Below are 18,363 nucleotides of genomic sequence, written 5' to 3'. Positions count from 1 at the left end.
CCTGCATTTTTCCCTGCTTTTCCACTTTCCAGGCTTTGTCTCTTAGTTGGCAATCCACTCTGAGCTGGTGGGAAGAGACTAACGAATGATATCTCCCATACTTAGCACAGCACATAAGGATTGACTGCTGTTCTTATTTCCTGTTTTAGCACACAGATAAAAAACAGCAAGGGCCACAGAGGACAATATACAGAAGTACTGAGCTGTGTGTATGTTAATTCAGCACTGAGGTAAAAAAAACTTGTTAGGCCGGTTTCACATTAGCGCATTTTCAGCGCGCGCACGGCCGGGGGTAGCTCCGCCCCCGAGCCGGCTCTCTGCCCGGCGTGCCCGCCCCTTGCTTGTAGCGCCGCCTACTAGCGGACAGCGGCGCCTGCGATCGGCGCACCCTATCTTTAGCATAGGGTGCGCAGATCGTGCGCAGGCCGTGCGCTAGTTGCGCTTTGACCTGTGCTGCGCACTTTTGACGGTGCGCCGTGCGCGCCAAAATCCGAAAAGTTTGATTTTGGCGCGCACGGCGCACCGTCAAAAGTGCGCAGCACAGGTCAAAGCGCAACTAGCGCACGGCCTGCGCACCCTATGCTAAAGATAGGGTGCGCCGATCGCAGGTGCCGCTGTCCGCTAGTAGGCGGCGCTACAAGCAAGGGGCGGGCACGCCGGGCAGAGAGCCGGCTCGGGGGCGGAGCTACCCCCGGCCGTGCGCGCGCTGAAAATGCGCTAATGTGAAACCGGCCTTAGAAACCTCAGCACAATCTTTTTGGGCCTCCCTCTGCCTGTTTCCTCTCTCTGCTCCTCCCAATTCCCTCTCCATTGAGTCTAATGGACTCTGTAACATGAGATCAGTGTGAGCTGGCGATTGGTCTTGGCTTTCACAGTGGGTGACATGTTTAGGTTTTGGGGGGAGGGAAAAAAGTGATAAGTGGGGAAGGAATAGGAATCAGAATTCACTGATAAAATATATTACAAAGTTTCTTATATTTGCCTATACTATTAATTTATGTAAAGTATGTTGAAAGTCCAGTTCCACTTTAACTTTCCAGACTAACTCCATATGTGCACTTTAAGAAACTCCCTTAAAGGGACAGTATACAACCTAAAGCCCAATAAAAAATAAGAGCTCAAACAAACTCTATTCTCAAATTATATACAGTATGTCAACTTTTCTATAACTTGCAGAGAGGTTTAAAGGGTCAACACTTGCATCAGTAACATAACGTAGGAAAAGCTAATATTTGTAAGAGCGCGGCTAATCTGGAAGTTGTGCATCCATTGACAAACCTATTGACTGTTTCCAGTGACAATCAACAGAATTATGAATGCAGCTCTGGAGTATAATGCAAGTTGTAACGCTGGATCAGTATAATACAGGAAAGATGTATATCTTTGTACCGTGTTAGCCAGTAGATTTTGGATCAGTATAAGATATAGTTATTTAGCGTTTTATACAGACTATATCTAGATTATAAATAAATTACAAAAATGTGATCATATTCATTTTTGCTCAACAACTTTGACATATTTTCTTATTTATGTATGACAATTGTTTCTACACGAGATCGGATGGTGCACAGAGTTGTCTCCTACCTGTGGTTCATTATCCGGTGTATCATCATCCACTCTGGTTTTATACCATAACGATAGTATTTCTCCTCCATTTTTGCATAATGAGGGTCCTTCGTTTTCCGTTTCTCACTCTTGCTTTCCTCCTCCCCCGATCCATAATCAAATGGTGGCGGGTCATCCATATCATTCTTTCTTTGGTAATTCCGGAACATTACAGTGTGGTAAAGTTCAAGCTGATAAATAGGCAAAGTTATTTAATCTCCAGAGCTTAGGACAAGCTTTTTTTTAACAGTTCACCCTATTATATGTGAGTTAAGAAGTATTCACACTTTAAGATATACCATAAATGTCTGATAGATGGACGGCCCACCAACTTGGTGGTATGCATAACTTGCTCACTAGTTCATAGCTAGAAGAGCAGATATGTGTAAGTTCCGTAAGTATGACCCGCAATGATCAGACAAGTATTACATATCAGGTGGATATGCAATAAATGCACAAGATGGGAATACTCTCTTCCAAACTAAAGAGGTTGTCCATTACTCTTAAATACCATATTCCCACGTGTAAAATAAAAATAATCGATACTCACCTCCGGCACCAGTGCCATTCCAGCGTTGACAGTGCCGGATCTCCCATGGCTCCCCTGACAATATTATGTCACGTGAGCCCTGTAGCCAATCAGCGTTATCTATTGGGCCTACGTTCTCACACTTCCTTGACACAAACCTTGGACGAGTAGTGGACAACCCTTCTAGAGGTACAGAACTGAGTCACATGGCTAGAGAAGGTGGAACATAATACAAGGATTGTCTCGTTGAGAGTTTATTAAATTTCTGCATCATGATCTGTTAGGAACGGCGGAACGCACTAAATAAAAATAAATAATAAAGTGCGTTCGCCGCTCGGGGTCCACCGTGCAGTAGGTGTTACACCGCTGCTAGGTAATGAGAGCTGAGCAATATAGCGGTATAATGCGCACGGGTTCAACTTCACCCGAAGTGCGCAGACCGGGCTCTGTTCACACACACAGTGGCGCCGCAACATAAACATACAAAAACGCTGAGCCTGTCCTCAGGTGAATGCACACACGGTATCTGGTCACAGGAGCAGGACCTAAGACAGAGGAGCTGCGTCCGTCTAGACCTACCGTGTGTGCGGGGTCGCTACTGCGAGCGTCAAGAAGTCCTGCTACTGCAGAGTGGCGTAGAACACTGCCGCTCGACGACAAAGCTAGAAAGCAAGTGAAATGTCGGACGCTAGTGTAGAGGTGCGGTGTGCACAGTGGAGTAAGGCTTGCCACTGACTGCTGAACTAATTTCCTATCCACATGCGTAATATCAGAGGGAAGGGGTTTCAAATGAGTCAGTCACCAGAATCATACATCCGTCACCATTCACACATCTAGCAAGTATAGCCTATACTAGCGCATGCCCGAATGGTCATGCGCGCTTTTTATAGCCGTGCGGGACCTTCCAGATCTCCGAGATGGACCAATGAGATCAGAAACAGGACCTGAGCATATGACTCCCGATCTCCAATGGGAGATCGTCTCGTGAGCATGCCCAGTAGGAGCACAGAGGGACTTAGTCTCTGGAGCAGTCTGCTGCAAAGTAATCTCCTCTGCAGTAGATAGACAGCAGGAGACCGCAGAAAGTGAGGCTCTGGATTCCTGCAGAGCAGACTTCAGAAACCCGACGCCTAACATGATCCATCCACTAATCCGTTCTCACAAAACGTATCAATTTTACCCTGAGTTTATATTTCCTTATTTTATAATTTAAGGTTCTTCGGCTTTCAAATACAGTAAGACCCCGATTTATCAGACAGGATTTTCACCAGAATTTTGGCATAAAACTGTTTGAAAATTACAGATTAAATGTCCTTGTATTTTTTGTATTATTCCACAATTAATTTCTCACCTGTAATTCTTTCACCCATGAGCAGTGCCAATAGGAGAGTCCTGCCCACTTGACAAAAAACTCACGTTCCGGAATGCCTTCCATGGGCTTCGGAGGGGGCATGATGGGATCAATCTCACCAAGAGGTCCTGATACATGTGTAGGGGGTTCTCTCCATACCCAATGAAGAATTCTTTGAACTTTGCCTTTTAAAGGCGGACACTGTAAAAGATTTGTGTATATATTAGAGGTTAAAAAAGGGGTCCATAAAAATGAGACAGTGCCCACCAATCCTGAAACTAATTCTTTGCTTCATGACCTACCCCATCTTATCCTATCCAACACCAGAAAAAGAGAATGTCAACTATACCTTCATCATACCAAACTTTTCCACCACCACTAGGGGAAACTCAAGAGTGTTTATACAACTTGGCAACATAGAAATATGCAGTAAGCTCCCTCTAGTGGTGGAAAAAAGCAACCAGAATTTTATCCTTTACCTCTGAGAAGGGAATTCTGAACTCTGTATCAAAAAATCAGAGCTTAGACTCCCAGGAAAAAGATATATAAGGAAAAAATGCATCAAGTAAATTAGATAATAAAACAATAAAATATAGATATAAATATAAAATATAGATCCATGTTGTTTGTAGCTGTTGTAGATTATACAGAGTTGGAATTGAATAGTGAAAATGCCTTTATGAATAATTCATGGCAGGAGCCATGAGCTATAAGACAGATATTGATCCATTTCTACAGACAGCACTGTAACTCTTTGAGGAGGCTCTAGAATATGATGGAACAGATGAGCTAAAAATGTAAGACAGAGATAGTGCGGGATAAGGCTGGCAAATCAGCGAATAGCGAATCAGGTGGATCAATGCTCATCTCAAAGTGTAATCATTTCCATCTACCGAGGGTGAATCTGTGGGCGGCATAATGCCACTTACAGTGCAGCGTGGGCATAACCATTCCCCATTTGGTATTTCAGGCAAAGGTGGGTTAAGACAGTGCAAATGGTAGGAGGAAGGGCAAGTGTCACAACACAGGAGCTCCCCTCCATCTTTACAGACACGGCAAAATTCCATATGGTCATCTTCTTCATCATCTTCCTCTCCAACATCCTCTTCCTCCTCCTCTTCCTCCTTTGGCTCCCACTGGATGCCCTCTTTCTCCTAGAGATACAGAGCCAGTGTTACTTTTATTAAGTTCTCCATGATCTACCCTTAGTAGATAAGTGGTGCACCAATCGAAAAAGTGAAACCGGTTACCCACCAAACTTAGTGACAGTAAGACGCATCCCATTTCAAAGTTGTACCCCATTTCCACTTTTGCAAAAATGCTGGAACCCTTTCATTTTGTTTTAGCATATAGTTTACATACATTATATTAGACATGGGATTATGAAAGCTGAAGATACACGTGGCAGAATATTTATTCTTACAATTAGAAGAAGTGACTGCCACCGTTAAACAATCTTTAATTGGCTACATACAAGCAGATCACTGGCCATTTAGTAGCCTGATTGGACAGGCCGACCAGAATTGTGTGCGAGTAGGATATCATCGTTATCAGCAGCACATCTCCTGTTTACGTAGGACGATGTGTTGTCGAGAAAAATGATTTTAATTCTCGCATGAACGATCCAATCACCCAACGAATGAGCATTTTGCTAGTTCCTCGGATGATCGCCCGCATGTTCATGCAAGTCGATAACCGGCCAAAAAGCGTGCTAACGAATGCTCATTCACGATTTTTGAGGACAGCTTTGAACCCACAGGAAATTAACAATGAAAGTTTCGATTAGCTGACAGCAAGTACAGATCTTGAAGAATGTGGCAAACTGTTACAGTTAGTCACATGGAAAATTGTATAAGTTAGATTACTATATTTATTGGCTTTATTCAATTAAGAAGTCTTAATAAAAATTAAATCTGACCGCTGATTTTTTAGCTCTGTTTCTGGGATAGCCTTTTCAGCTTCCATAAATTCCTGGATGGTAGATTTCATAGAATCAATATCAACTGAACCAGTGTCATCCTGCATATAGTATCAATATGGCCAAACTCCTATAAAAATGGCCATAGAATACAATCAATACAGACACTCCCAGTACACATTATTGCTACACAAAACATGGAGTCCATGTCCACCAATATGTAATAAGATAAAAAAAGACAATAATGGTCCATAACTAGACGGAAGGCATACACAGACCCCAAAGGATGCTCAAACGAAACATGCGTTGGGGCTGCAGGTACAGCTCATCAAACAGGTGGTATTATGGGTAAGTGGGTCTTATACATATGATGAAAGCTATTACTGTTCGGCTAGTGGATTGTAGTAACTTGTATAGACGTATGCCTTCCCTCTAGTCATGGACCATTACTGTCTGGTTATATTCTTACACTGTTATTATGAACAACAGAGGTGACATTTGTGCACGTTGTGTGCACACTCATTATACATGGATTGCACTACATTGGTTGTCCTCTCATCGATGCTGAGACTGCACGAAGCACTTTGTCATGCTCGTCATGTCTGTTATGCTGCATGACCCCTCGAGCAGTCTGCACGCGCCCCTAACTGTCATACCCGTCATGTCTGTTATGCTGCAGGACCCCTGGAGCAGTGTGCACGCGCACCTTACCTCATGGCTGCATGCCGTTACTGTGTGCGTGCCCGTCTCTGCTCTGCCTGCTGTGGTCCTCTCTATGGTCCTGGAGGACCAAATCCAGCAATCCTCTCTATGGTCCTGGAGGACCCTACCATGTGTTTCTCTGTATGGTCCTGGAGGACCCGACCATGTGATCCTCTCTATGATCCTGGAGGACTCGACCCGGAAGTTCTCCCCTGGTGCTGACCCGTAAGTTCCGGTGCTAATGCCCTATATCAGACCGCCCCTTCCTATGGTCGGGGCCTGAGTATCGTGTTGCTTCCCTGCTAGGCTGTTTGGTCCTGCTTGGTCGCTCCCCATATTCTGTGCCCCTGCACTCTGCCCTGTTGTGCTTCTTCGCACACACTGTATGCTTGTACTTCGTCTGGTGTTCTGTGTTTGTCTGTTGTCTTGTACCTCGTCCGTTGTCTTGTACTTTGTCTTGTGTCCTGTATCTTGCTTTGCCTGGCTTTCCTATCCTGTCTTATTGTGCTCCTTTTGCACAAGCTCTGCTTCCTTCCTTTGCTCTGCCCTATCGTGCTCTCTTGCACAAACCTGTTTCCGTACTGTACCTTGGCGTGCGGTCTGTACGCGCTTTGGCCATGTACTCTGCTTTAAGCCTTATCTTTGTATTCTGTCTTCCCATGCTCCTTTAGCACAGGTCTTGTCTTATACTCTGCTTTGCCATATACTCGGCTCTGTGCTCTGGCATACGCTCCGCTTTTCCCTTGTACCCGGCTCTGTGCCTCAGCATACGTTCCGCTACCTGTCTGTACTCTGCTCTATGTCTCTGACCCGGCTCTGGGCTCTAGCATACGCTCCGCTTCTCTTTCTTGTACCCGGCTCTGTGCTTCTGCCTACGTTCCGCTCCTTGTTCTGTACTTTGCCTAACCTTGCCTTGTTTCTTCGCATGCCCTTTGCACGTGCCTAGCCTTCCCTCATCCACCTGTTTGTGCCTCAGACGCGCTCGTCGGCCAGTGACTTAGCTGTGTCTGCCTGTTGTGCCTCAGCCGTGCTTGCCTCAGTCTTGTCCGCCTGTCTGAGCCTCAGCCCAATCAGCTAGCCAGTGCCCCAGCCGTGCTCTGTGCTTCCTTGCACGCACACTGTCTCTGCACTGTGCATTGCGTGCCCTCTTGGCATGCGCAGGCCTTAGCCTGCTCTTTGGCATACCGCCCCGGTTGCTCTCTAAAGCACGCGCAGGTCCTGCCATGAACCCTGACGTCAGGGCCGGCTCCAGGTCTTTGTGGGGCCCGGGCGAAAATGTCTCAGTGGGCCCCTGTAACATGTACCACAATTCATGATGCACAGATACGGCAAAGAAATATAGGTATAGTACAATGCCAAAGATATCACTTACTTCTTACATTACATGAGTGATCTCTATTGTAAATTCTACAATAGCTCAGAAACCAGCAAATCCTTGCAGAGCACAGTGCGTGCCCTAGTGGGGATTCAAAAGTTTTCATTTAAGACCGGACAGTATAGAACTCCATACAGTATTCTGGGCATCACATAGTCTTCCATACAGTATATTGCTTCATACAGAATTCTGAGCCTCATGTAATGCTCCATATAGAATAATGAGCCCCAAATATTGCCTCATACAGAATAATGGGCCTCATACAATGCATAATGCACCATACAATATAATGAGCCCCAAATATTGCTTCATACAGAATAATGAGCCCCCATATAATGATCCATACAGAATAATGGGCCCCATATAATGCTCCATACCGAATAATGGACAACTTATAATACTTAATACAGAATAGGCCCCATACATTGCTCCATACAGAATTGGCCCCATATAATATGCCATACAGAATAATGGACACCATGTAATGCTCCAAACAGGATAATGGACCCCATATAATGCTCCATACTGGATAATGGGCCCCATATAATGCTCCAAACAGGACAATGGGCCCCCTATATTGCTCCATAAAGGATAATGGGCCCCATATAATGCTCCATACTGGATAATGGGCCCCACATAAAGCTCCAAATAGGACAATGGGCCCCATATTAATGCTCCATACATATAGAATGGGCCCCATATAATGCCCCATAGAGAATAATGGGCTCATCTCTGCCGCTGGGCTCATTCTCATCTCCACTGGGCTCATTTCCCCCCTCTCACTCTCATCTTCCCCGCTGGGCTCATTTCCCCCCCCGGCTCACTCTCATCTACCCCGCTGGACTCATTCTCCCCCCAGCTCACTCTCATCTCCCCCGCTGGGATCATTTACCCCCACGCTCACTCTTATCTCCCCCGCTGGGCTCATTTCCCCCCAGCTCACTCTCATCTCCCCCGCTGGGCTCATTTCCCGCCCGGCTCACTCTCATCTCCCCCGGGGGCTGGGCTCATTCCCCCCGGGCCCCCCCCGGCTCATTCACCCCCTGGCCCCGCTGCCACTCATTCTCAACGCCGCTCACCTGAGTCCAGGCGCTGGTAACTTTTTCCTGTGAGAGCGCACGGTCATGTGGTACCGCCCATTAAGGTCATGAATATGGGCGCCACACCTATGGAAGTGGGGTGGTGTCCATATTCATGACCTTAATGAGCTGTAAAATGTGAACCGCACGCTATTACAGGAAAAAAGATAGTGGTGAGTAAGATGTTTTGCGGAGGGCGGAGGGCGAAGGGTGGGGGACCAACCCCGGACTTATAAATAAAAAAAAAACCTTGTTCAGGGGCCGAGTGGGCCACCCCATCTTGCCAGGGCCCCAGCACTTGTCCGGGTACGCCAGGTGGTGACGCCGGCCCTGTCTGACGTGCCTCTAGCACGCACAGGCCCTAGCCTGTACCCTGGTGTGCCCTCTAGCACGCACAGGCCTAGCCTGTACCCTGGCGTGCCCGCTAGCATGCACAGGCCCTAGCCTGAAACCTAGCATGCCCCCTAGCACACACAGGCCCTAGCCTGAACCCTAGCATGACCTCTAGCACACACAGGCCCTAGCCTCTACCCTGGAGTGCCCTCTAGCACACACAGGCCCTAGCCTGAACCCTGGCGTGCCTCCTAGCACACGCCCTGCCTTGCACCCCGATTTGGACCCTGGTGTGCCCCTCGCACGAACCCTGCCTTGAACCCTGCCATGGACCCTGGTGTGTCTCCTAGCACGCATCCTGCCTGGAACCCTGCCTTGGACCTTGGCGTGTCACCTTGCCTGAACCCTGGCTTGCCTGCCAGATGCCCAGAGTCTGCCGATCGCTGCCAGAGGTCCGGAGTTTGATGACTGCGGCCTGATGTCCGGAGCTGATGTCCGCAGCCTGATGTCAGGAGTCCAATGCCATCTAGCCCTTGCCGCAACCCTGGCGTGCCACCTAGCAAGTATCATACCTTGGACCTTGGTGTGCAAACACATGCACCTTGCTATGTTTCACTTTGTCCTTGTAATTATATCTTGTTCTTGATTAAACACTGAGACCACGCTTTATTGAAGAAACCCTGTGACCACGCTTTGCTACGTCTTGTACCCTGCACGTTCCGTGTTGCCAGACACCCGTGTCTTCCTTGAGCCGGCCGTCTGGTTCCAGCAGTCGTGGTGGCTCACCCCCTGGTCTTGTCCCTGACACTCCCTTTATAGGGGGTGGTTTCTCACAAGGTCAGCTCGCACTAGGCGGGTGGGGTGCACTCTAGAAATCGACTCAGCAAAAGCTGACTCCGCCACACACTTTATGCATTTATATAATGACAATCATGATTACATGTTGATACAGGGGCCCACTATTATCCCACCCTGGTATATTACTGATGATCTGCTGTCCTAAACACCTGAGCCTTTTTTTCTTTTGGCTTTTATTATTTTTTATTATATCTATTATTTATGCCTTGTATTGATAAAGTAAACTTGTTGTGATCTTATTACATATTGGTGGACTTGGACTCCATGTTTTGTGTAGGAATGATGGTAGATTTCGTAGTCTAGGTGTGTGTTGAGGGCAAGCGATGTATCACAGATATGACAAGCGAGTCCAGAAAAACTGGGTGACAACCCCTGTGTGATGATGAGACGATGATGGATTTTAGGGATTTGCTACTAGGCTTTTATGTGTCTGATACCATGTAAGATTGTTATAGATACAACATGTTCCAGGAACCAAAACATACACAACCTCTCTATACACTGAATTCACCTGGGACCTACCAAAATAAACTCCATCATCAATATTCATCTTATTTCAGCGCTCAGCGGGAGACAGACGAGAAGTGACAATGAATCGCTCACTCTTAAATATCATTTTCCTTCATCTCTTTTTTTTTTTCAATAAAATATCAAAACAGAATGTTCAAAATGTCTTAAGATAATGATGGAGTCTGTGTGATACAGAGTGAGACATCAGAGTCTACACCGTGAATAACGCAGACAGGACGGCTACAGGTTCATTCAAGAAATAACAATCCTGAATGTAAATCACAGACACTCAATTTGAGCTAGAAAGTGAACTGTCCACTTATTTCAGTATATTGGGGGTAGCACGTGGCTTGGAAAGGCGGCTGTTTTAGGAAAATACTTTTGTAGTTGAAGTGATTTATTTCAGTCCATGGCACAATAAGCTTGATGGTTGCAGTACACACTAGGTGGTGGCACAATAAGCTTGATGGTTACGATACGTTTTAATTAATTTACGCACGCATATAAAGCCATTAATTCTGCATCACTTTACAGACATCATCACTGTCCCTATTGGGGCTCACAAACTACATCACCTATCAGTATGTCTTTGGACTGTGGAAGAAAACCGGAGAACCTGGAGGAAACCCACACAAACACAGGGAGAACATACAAACTCCTTGCAGATGTTGTCCTAAATGGGTTTTGAATCCAAGACCCCAGCGCTGCAAAGCAACAGTACTAACTACTGAGTCACCATAAAGTGCTAACCACTGAGCCACCATAAAGTGCTAACCACTGAGCCACCATACTGCCCATGCCAGGCCATTGTTTTTCTTTGTCTTATTTTTTTTATTATGTTTTTTTTTTCCTGTCTACATAAGCATATGAGGACTAATATTTGTTTCATTTTAATTTTTCCAGGAATAGTTTTATTTTTTTTACTTGCACCATTTAATTTACCATATACCGTATTCGGAAGCAGAAAAAAATCTTTGTAAAATGTTAAAAAAAAAAAAAAAAAAAAAAAAAGGCAATGCTGCTCTTGTTTCTTAGGTTCCATATTTAAGCTGCTCGCTGTATATTGAAAATAACATGTTGACTTTTCCCTGCAGGTCAGTACGATTACATTGAAACCAAATATATAAAGTTTTTTTTTATGCTTCCCTAATTTTCAAAAAATAACTTTAAAAAAAAATTGGTTTGTGTTCCTCAATGTTAAAACTTTTAACTTTTTGTTTTACCCCTCAATATCACTGGATGGCGAGGATGCCACTAAGAGGACTCTAAGGGTTATAAGTCCAGATCCCTATAAAGGAATTAAAGGGGGAAAGCCTGGATTATGCAAGCCGGATTGGATGGCACCATGTCTGTCCAAGTTAGTCTTTTTCAGCTGACAGCCTCAGACAGTTGTCCTGTTAACAATCTCCTTTTAATGGCTGCTTTAGATAGGAACCTGACTGTCATAATGAGACATCCCCTCCCTGCAGTCACATTGTGGGGTGCAATAGGGTGATAGAGGGGACTCATCTGTCTTTCTAACTCTTTAGATGCTACTGCTGCTATTGATTAAGGCATTTCTAAAAAAAAAAAAAAATACATGGGGTTTAATGGGTAAAGATTCTCCTTGTGGAGAAAGACAAGACAAGCCTGGCATGTAGCATGTCAGAGTGAGGAGACTTATAAGCCATGCATGCTCCTCTAGAGTTCTAACTATCTTCCTCTCTGAAGAATCAATTTGAGTACTAAAAAATGCATAAAACACAAAAAACATGATTCATTTTCTCACGACAATTTCTCTTTACTATATTGAGACGATGGGTAATTGGCAGACAGAATGAAGAAGGATCTTACACAGTGTGGACAGCTCCACTTGCCCTCAGGGGCTTTCTCCAGTTCTGGATCCAGGCAGACAAGGTGATAGGCACGAGGACATGTGTCACAAAGTATTATCTCTCCTCCCTGCTGACAGACTTCGCAGTAGTCCTGGTGGTCTGTTTCATATCCATCTCCATCTCCGACTTCAACTAGATACAAATCATATTATGAATGACTTTTTTGATCGAGAATGTTCAATGGATAACTTTGTCAGGTTTAATTTATGGCCAGTCAGGCTCTAGATAATAGATAGGGGGTTATAATAGGGTCACCTGGCTTAAAAGGGGTTCTCCGATCAGTATCCTCATTGTAACGCCAAAACAGAGAGCAGCCGTCAATGGCGCCTCTTGGCTCTGGAGGACCTGACATTTATTACAAGGACCACCTATTAATTTTATTAGGCACAGTTTAATGCTTCATTTGCCCTGTGGTGCTGCTGAGGAATTGAAAAGTCGCTGCCAGGTTCTTCCCACAGACTAAACTTTATCACTAGGGGGTTTCCGCGTTGGGATATTTTCTACTCAGTTTATTTTAGGGGAACCCTACTAACAAAAGGGGGTTGTTCACTTTTGACTATCCCTAATTGTTATGGTAGGTTCACACGTTTCCTCTCCATCTGAGGTCTAAGGAGCAACGTTTCTCCTTGTGGAGAGTGACAAGCCAAGCCTGGCATGTCAGAGTAAGGAGACTTATAAGCCATGCATGCATCTCTGTGAAATTTATTTGCTTATTTAACTCAATTGGTCAGATTATGCTAATCAGACTCTGATCAAAGCTTGATCACAGTGGGATTCGATTTTCTCAGAGGTGGAGAGAGGAAAAAAAAAGTTTCCCTACCTTATTCATGCAGTCAGTCAATGAAAATGTCATCCAAGTGTGGCCCAATTTTTTTCATTTACCAATAGACATGAGTGGGCGAGTGCCATTCAATTCTCGGAGGGAAATCATGCATCATTCAGTCCAAGAAAAAAAATCAGACATGGAAAAAATAAATAAATAAATCCTGTGTAAGTATGTCTTTGGAGTGTGGGAGGAAAATAGAGAAAAAGGAGAAAACCCACGTATCCACGAGGAGAACATACATACAGATGGTGTCCTCGGTGGGACCCCAAATCTACACTGCTACAGTGCTAACCACTGAACCACCATGCTGCCCTAAACATGGCAGTGAGTGTTCTATTTCTGTGCAGCGCCACCACATGGGGAATTAAGTATTACACAAATGAGCTGTCGATGTAATGCAGGGCAAGACAGGTTCTCAAAGAGTAAGAGACGCTCTTGTAACTACTCGAGGATGAGGATAGATAACAAGGAGACTCGTATTAAAAAAGAATTCCCTCCTACATAAATGGGATAGTTGTTATAGTTATGCCCCACTATGGCTTTTTTCTCATACCCTAAAAGCACCTAAAAAAAAAGAAAAGAATACCAACACTTACTCCTTTTATTTTTCTTCTTCCTTCGTTTTCCTTTCTTTCCTAGACCACCCGAAATATCCGACCGGACAGAGGTGCTATTGATACTTGCGCTGTCAAAGTCAGATTCATCTCTATCATCCTCTTCACTCTGGATATACAAGCAGAAGTTTGTGATGTATATGGTCAGACTAGTGACTGCTCGCCCCCTATATAAACCTTTAATTTCAGCTTTCTGCTATTGATTAGTCTGATGAAGGTCTAAGAATTTGGAAGTAACGTTGGCAAATTGTGGACTGGATAATCGGATTGTGACAGGGGCTTATTATGTAAGATATATGATGCAATTATTAAATAAAATTGAGGTTGTCTTTATTCATTGAGGAGCACAAAGTTCCCGATTCATCATTTATGGGGGGTTTTAAAGTAACTTTTATTTTCTTTTTTGTCACGACATTCTACAAATCAAGGCACACATTTCATGAAAAAATGTTTTTTATTTTTATTGTTACCTGTTTTTGTGACTTATTAGATCAAAAATTTACATCACAAAATTTCATACGTAGATAAAAACACCTCGGGGAGGTGACCTAGAGCGCATTTGATCAAAAATGTGACTTTTTTATTAAAAAAGGTAATAATTAAAGAAGCATTCCCATCTACAAGATCCTATCCCAATGTGTAGTAGGTGTAATAATAATTATAACATTAGTAAATACCTCCAATTAGAAATGTAGTATAGTTCTTCTGATTCGCTATGTCACTTACCCCATGTGCAGGGCATTGCAGTAGCTTAGATAACCATGGTTACGAACACAAACAACTGACTGTCACTATATGAGTTGTCATAACCATGGAAACCTAAGCTACTACAATGCTCTGTACATGAGGTAAGCAACATAGCGAATCAGAAGAACTATACTACATTTCTAATTGGAGGTACTTGCTAATATTATTATTATTAGACCTACTACATATTGGAATAGGATCTTGGAGATGGTAATACCCCTTTAATTAATCACCTTAAAACGTCAGGAAACCTAAAACCCAGCCCATAATAATGAACATAAAAAGAGAAATACACATGTAAAATAGCCTTTATAAAGGTACAAATTAAAAGAATAAGACACACAAAAAACACCAAAAACTGGAGGAAAAAAAGCACAATAAAATAATAAATTGGGACCAAAGTGTCTATAAATTTATCAAAGTATGGCAATGGGGCACCTCACTGACAACCATTATGAATATACCCTATCAGTTACTTGGTGCCCTATAAAATAAAGTTTTGAAGAAAATAAAAAAAAATAGTTAAAGATTTGTGTATAGAAAACTATGTCGACTAATGTGTCCCTGTGCATCAGACAACAAACAGGGTGAGTTACAGTCTGCATCTCTGAAGACATATGGGTTTGCACATGAGCTGCAAACACAAAACGGTAAAACGAAGACTAATTTTATTGTCACTTCAATTTTTATTACGTTTTTTTTCTTTTTTAGCCACATTTAGGTACTTACCGAAGAACCTTTTCTCCTTTTGTTCACCATTCCTCCAAATTTAAATTTGAGATTTGCAACTTTCTTCCCTTTCCCCTTCTTCTTAGAATCTTTGGATTTCGATTTTTTCCTAACACCAGGCCCTGGACATCAGACATTGCAGAGTTAGCAGTAAAAAGGAGGTAAATTTATTATAATGTATTAATCAAATGTTATTATAATACATGCAAAATAAAGGTACTTGAACTTGAAAACTCAACATTTAGATTAACTGATAATAAAACAAGTAAAGAAATAAACAAAAATGAAGGAAAATCGTATATAACAGGAGTATGAACATTGCTTTTAATAAAAAAAAAATGAAAAAAAGTTCAAAAACTTGATACCGAATGCAGGTATAAGTAAAAAAGGAATTTCACTTCTTATTGGTACCATAAATACCATCAAGATCATACCTTTCCCTTCCTTGGTCTTTGCCTTTCTTATAGGAGGAGGTTGAGCAGGTGGCGGAGGAGCAAGTAACAGCGGAGGAGCAACTGTCACAGTTTCAACTGCCGCAGCAACAGCCGCAGCCGCTGCCGCTGCCGAGCTACCCTTCAGTGGGTTATTGGCACTGAATTCTCGCCATTTGGCACCCAGCACGGTCATCATCTTGGACATGGGAATCTTAGGGTTCTTTTTTGCTATTAAAGGTCTAACATAGATACAAACAAGTAAATATCATCACATGGAGGGAGCTCAGGGGTCTTAATGGGGCTGTCCTATACTGGACTGTCCTTTATTAATGGCACAAAAAAAGAAAAATTATCTATACTTACCTCCTGGACCAGAGTCGCTCCTCATACGACCACCCCAGCTTCCTGCTTGTTAAGGAGGGCAGTGAATTGACAGTTCGGACCACTGGCACTTGCGCTACCGGCCCAAACTATATACAGTGGGTACGGAAAGTATTCAGACCCCTTTACATTTTTGACTCTTTGTTTCATTGCAGCCATTTGGTAAATTCAAAAAAGTTCTTTTTTTTTTCTCATTAATGTACACTCTGCACCCCATGTTGACTGAAAAAAAGAAATGTAGACATTTTTGCAAATTTATTAAAAAAGAAAAACTGAAATATCACATGGTCATAAGTATTCAGACCCTTTGTTCAGACACTCATACTTAAGTCACATGCTGTCCATTTCCTTGTGATCCTCCTTGAGATGGTTCTACTTCACTGGAGTCCATCTGTGTTTAATTAAACTGATAGGACTTGATTTGTAAAGGCACACACCTGTCTATATAAGGCCTCACAGCTCACAGTGCATGTCAGACCAAATGAGAATCATGAGGTCAAAGAACCTGGCCAAGGAGCTCAGAGACAGAATTGTGGCAAGGCACAGATATGGCCAAGGTTACAAAGAATTTCTGCAGTACTCAAGGTTCCTAAGAGCACAGTGGCCTCCATAATCCTTAAATGGGAAGAAACCCAAGATCACTGTGGCTGAGCACCACTGATGCAGTAGGGAGATGGGAGAAAGTTCCACAAAGTCAACTATCACTGCAGCCCTCCACCAGTCAGGCCTTTATGGCAGAGTGGCCCGACGGAAGACTCTCCTCAGTGCAAGACATATGAAAGCCTGAATACAGTTTGCTAAGAAAAAAACACATGAAGGACTCCCAGACTATGAGAAATAAGATTCTCTGGACTGATGAGACGAAGCCAGAACTTCTTGGTAATAATTCTAAGCGGTATGTGTGGTGAAAACCAGGCACTGTTCAACACTTGCCCAATACAATCCCAACAGTGAACCATGGTGGTGGCAGCATCATGCTATGGGGGTGTTTTTCAGCTGCAGGGACAGGACAACTGGTTGCAATTGAAGGAAACATGAATGCGGCCAAATACAGAGATATCCTTGATGAAAACCTCTTCCAGAGTGCTCTGGACCTCAGACTTGGCCGAAGGTTTACCTTCCAACAAGACAATGACTCTAAGCACATAGCTAAAATAACAAAGGAGTGGCTTCAGAACAACTCTGTGATCATTTTTGACTGGTCCAGCCAGAGCCCTGACCTAAAGCCAATTGAGAATCTCTGGAGAGACCTGAAAATGGCTGTCCACCAACATTCACTATCCAACCTGACGGAACTGGAGAGGATCTGCAAGGAAGACTGGCAAAGGATCCCCAAATCAAGGTGTGAAAAAATGTTGCTTCATTCCCAAGAAGACTCATGGCTGTACTAGCTCAAAAGGGTTCTTCTACTCAATACTGAGCAAAGGGTCTGAATACTTATGAACATGTGACATTTCAGTTTTCCTTTTTTAATAAATTTGCAAAAATTTCTACATTTTTGTTTTTTTCAGTCAAGATAGGGTGCAGAGTGTACATTAATGAGAAAAAAATGAACTTTTTTGAATTTACCAAATGGCTGCAATGAACCAAAGAGTGGAAAATTTAAAGGGGTCTGAATACTTTCCGTACCCACTGTACATTCCGATGCTGCAAGCAGAGACAGCTTTGCCTCTCCAGTATCGGAAAAGTGCAGGGACACTGAATCTGGGCAGATCCAGTCATCTGTAAGAACTGCGTTCTTTGCCTAGGGCACTGGCCAACGCTGATGAGACTACAGAAATGGCGGATAACCTAAGCAATAAGCAGTAAAATGATACAATCAAAAATCCCTCTCTCCTTTAGAATGGAGAGGATTTTTAAAAACAAGTAAATAACAAAGTTGGTATTTTTTTTAATGGTCAAATTGTGATTTTGGCCATTCATGATGATTAGATTAACCCTTTACGTATCAATAATCTATATACTTTGTCATTCTTTTAAAAAAAAAAAATATTTGGCACAAGATGGAGACCTAAATGTATCATTTCATTTAAATCTCACATAATGGGACATTCTAAGCAACCCCCCTGTACCTGGGGTCATCCATAAAACCGTCCAGCACCACCCATGTTAATAAAATTAGCATCTACCATGCCTTTATATATAGAAAAATGGGGGTTCCGGCATCAGGGTATTCATTAAAAAAAACTTTTTATTACAAAAATAAATTAAAAAGTCACAGTTCCAGAGCCACAAAATTGCTAGCAAACGCGTTTCAGACAGGTGTCCTTAGTCATTATAACGCATGCAATCACTAAGGACACCTGTTCGAAACGCATGTGCTAGCCATTTTTCAGCTCTGGCATTGTGACGTTTTAATTTATTTTTGTAATAAAAAGTGTGTTTAATGAAGACCCTGATTTTGGAACCCCCTTTTTTCAATTTGACCCGACTTTCTTGTGGCATGGCAAGTTCCTCTGTGTTGACTCTTCATAATTGCCGTGAGCTGATCTTTTCTA

The 18,363-nt window shown here is 43.3% G+C and overlaps 1 protein-coding gene across 8 annotated transcripts in view; it reads right to left on the bottom strand.

Moving 5' to 3' along the window:
- The window catches only part of CHD5 (chromodomain helicase DNA binding protein 5), a 231,290-nt gene that overhangs the window by 94,458 nt on the left and 118,469 nt on the right, over positions 1 to 18,363 (bottom strand). For all 8 annotated transcript variants that reach the window (XR_012227155.1, XM_073561775.1, XM_073561774.1 and 5 more), the window contains exons 5-11: positions 15,485 to 15,723; positions 15,051 to 15,172; positions 13,557 to 13,683; positions 12,094 to 12,266; positions 4,415 to 4,639; positions 3,486 to 3,686; positions 1,585 to 1,796 (exon numbers count right to left, since the gene is read on the bottom strand). Coding sequence is in view for 7 of the 8 variants with exons in the window: in XM_073561775.1 (XP_073417876.1) it covers positions 1,585 to 1,796; positions 3,486 to 3,686; positions 4,415 to 4,639; positions 12,094 to 12,266; positions 13,557 to 13,683; positions 15,051 to 15,172; positions 15,485 to 15,723 (1,299 nt within the window). In the remaining variant the exon portion in view is untranslated. The remainder of the gene's footprint in view (positions 1 to 1,584; positions 1,797 to 3,485; positions 3,687 to 4,414; positions 4,640 to 12,093; positions 12,267 to 13,556; positions 13,684 to 15,050; positions 15,173 to 15,484; positions 15,724 to 18,363) is intronic.

This window comes from Dendrobates tinctorius, unplaced genomic scaffold, assembly GCF_039654945.1.
Source record: "Dendrobates tinctorius isolate UK_male_01 unplaced genomic scaffold, ASM3965494v1 ptg000326l, whole genome shotgun sequence".
Lineage (NCBI taxonomy): Eukaryota > Metazoa > Chordata > Amphibia > Anura > Dendrobatidae > Dendrobates > Dendrobates tinctorius.
The sequence above is the reverse complement of the archived record's forward strand: the minus strand, read 5'-3'. Positions and strand labels throughout refer to the sequence as shown.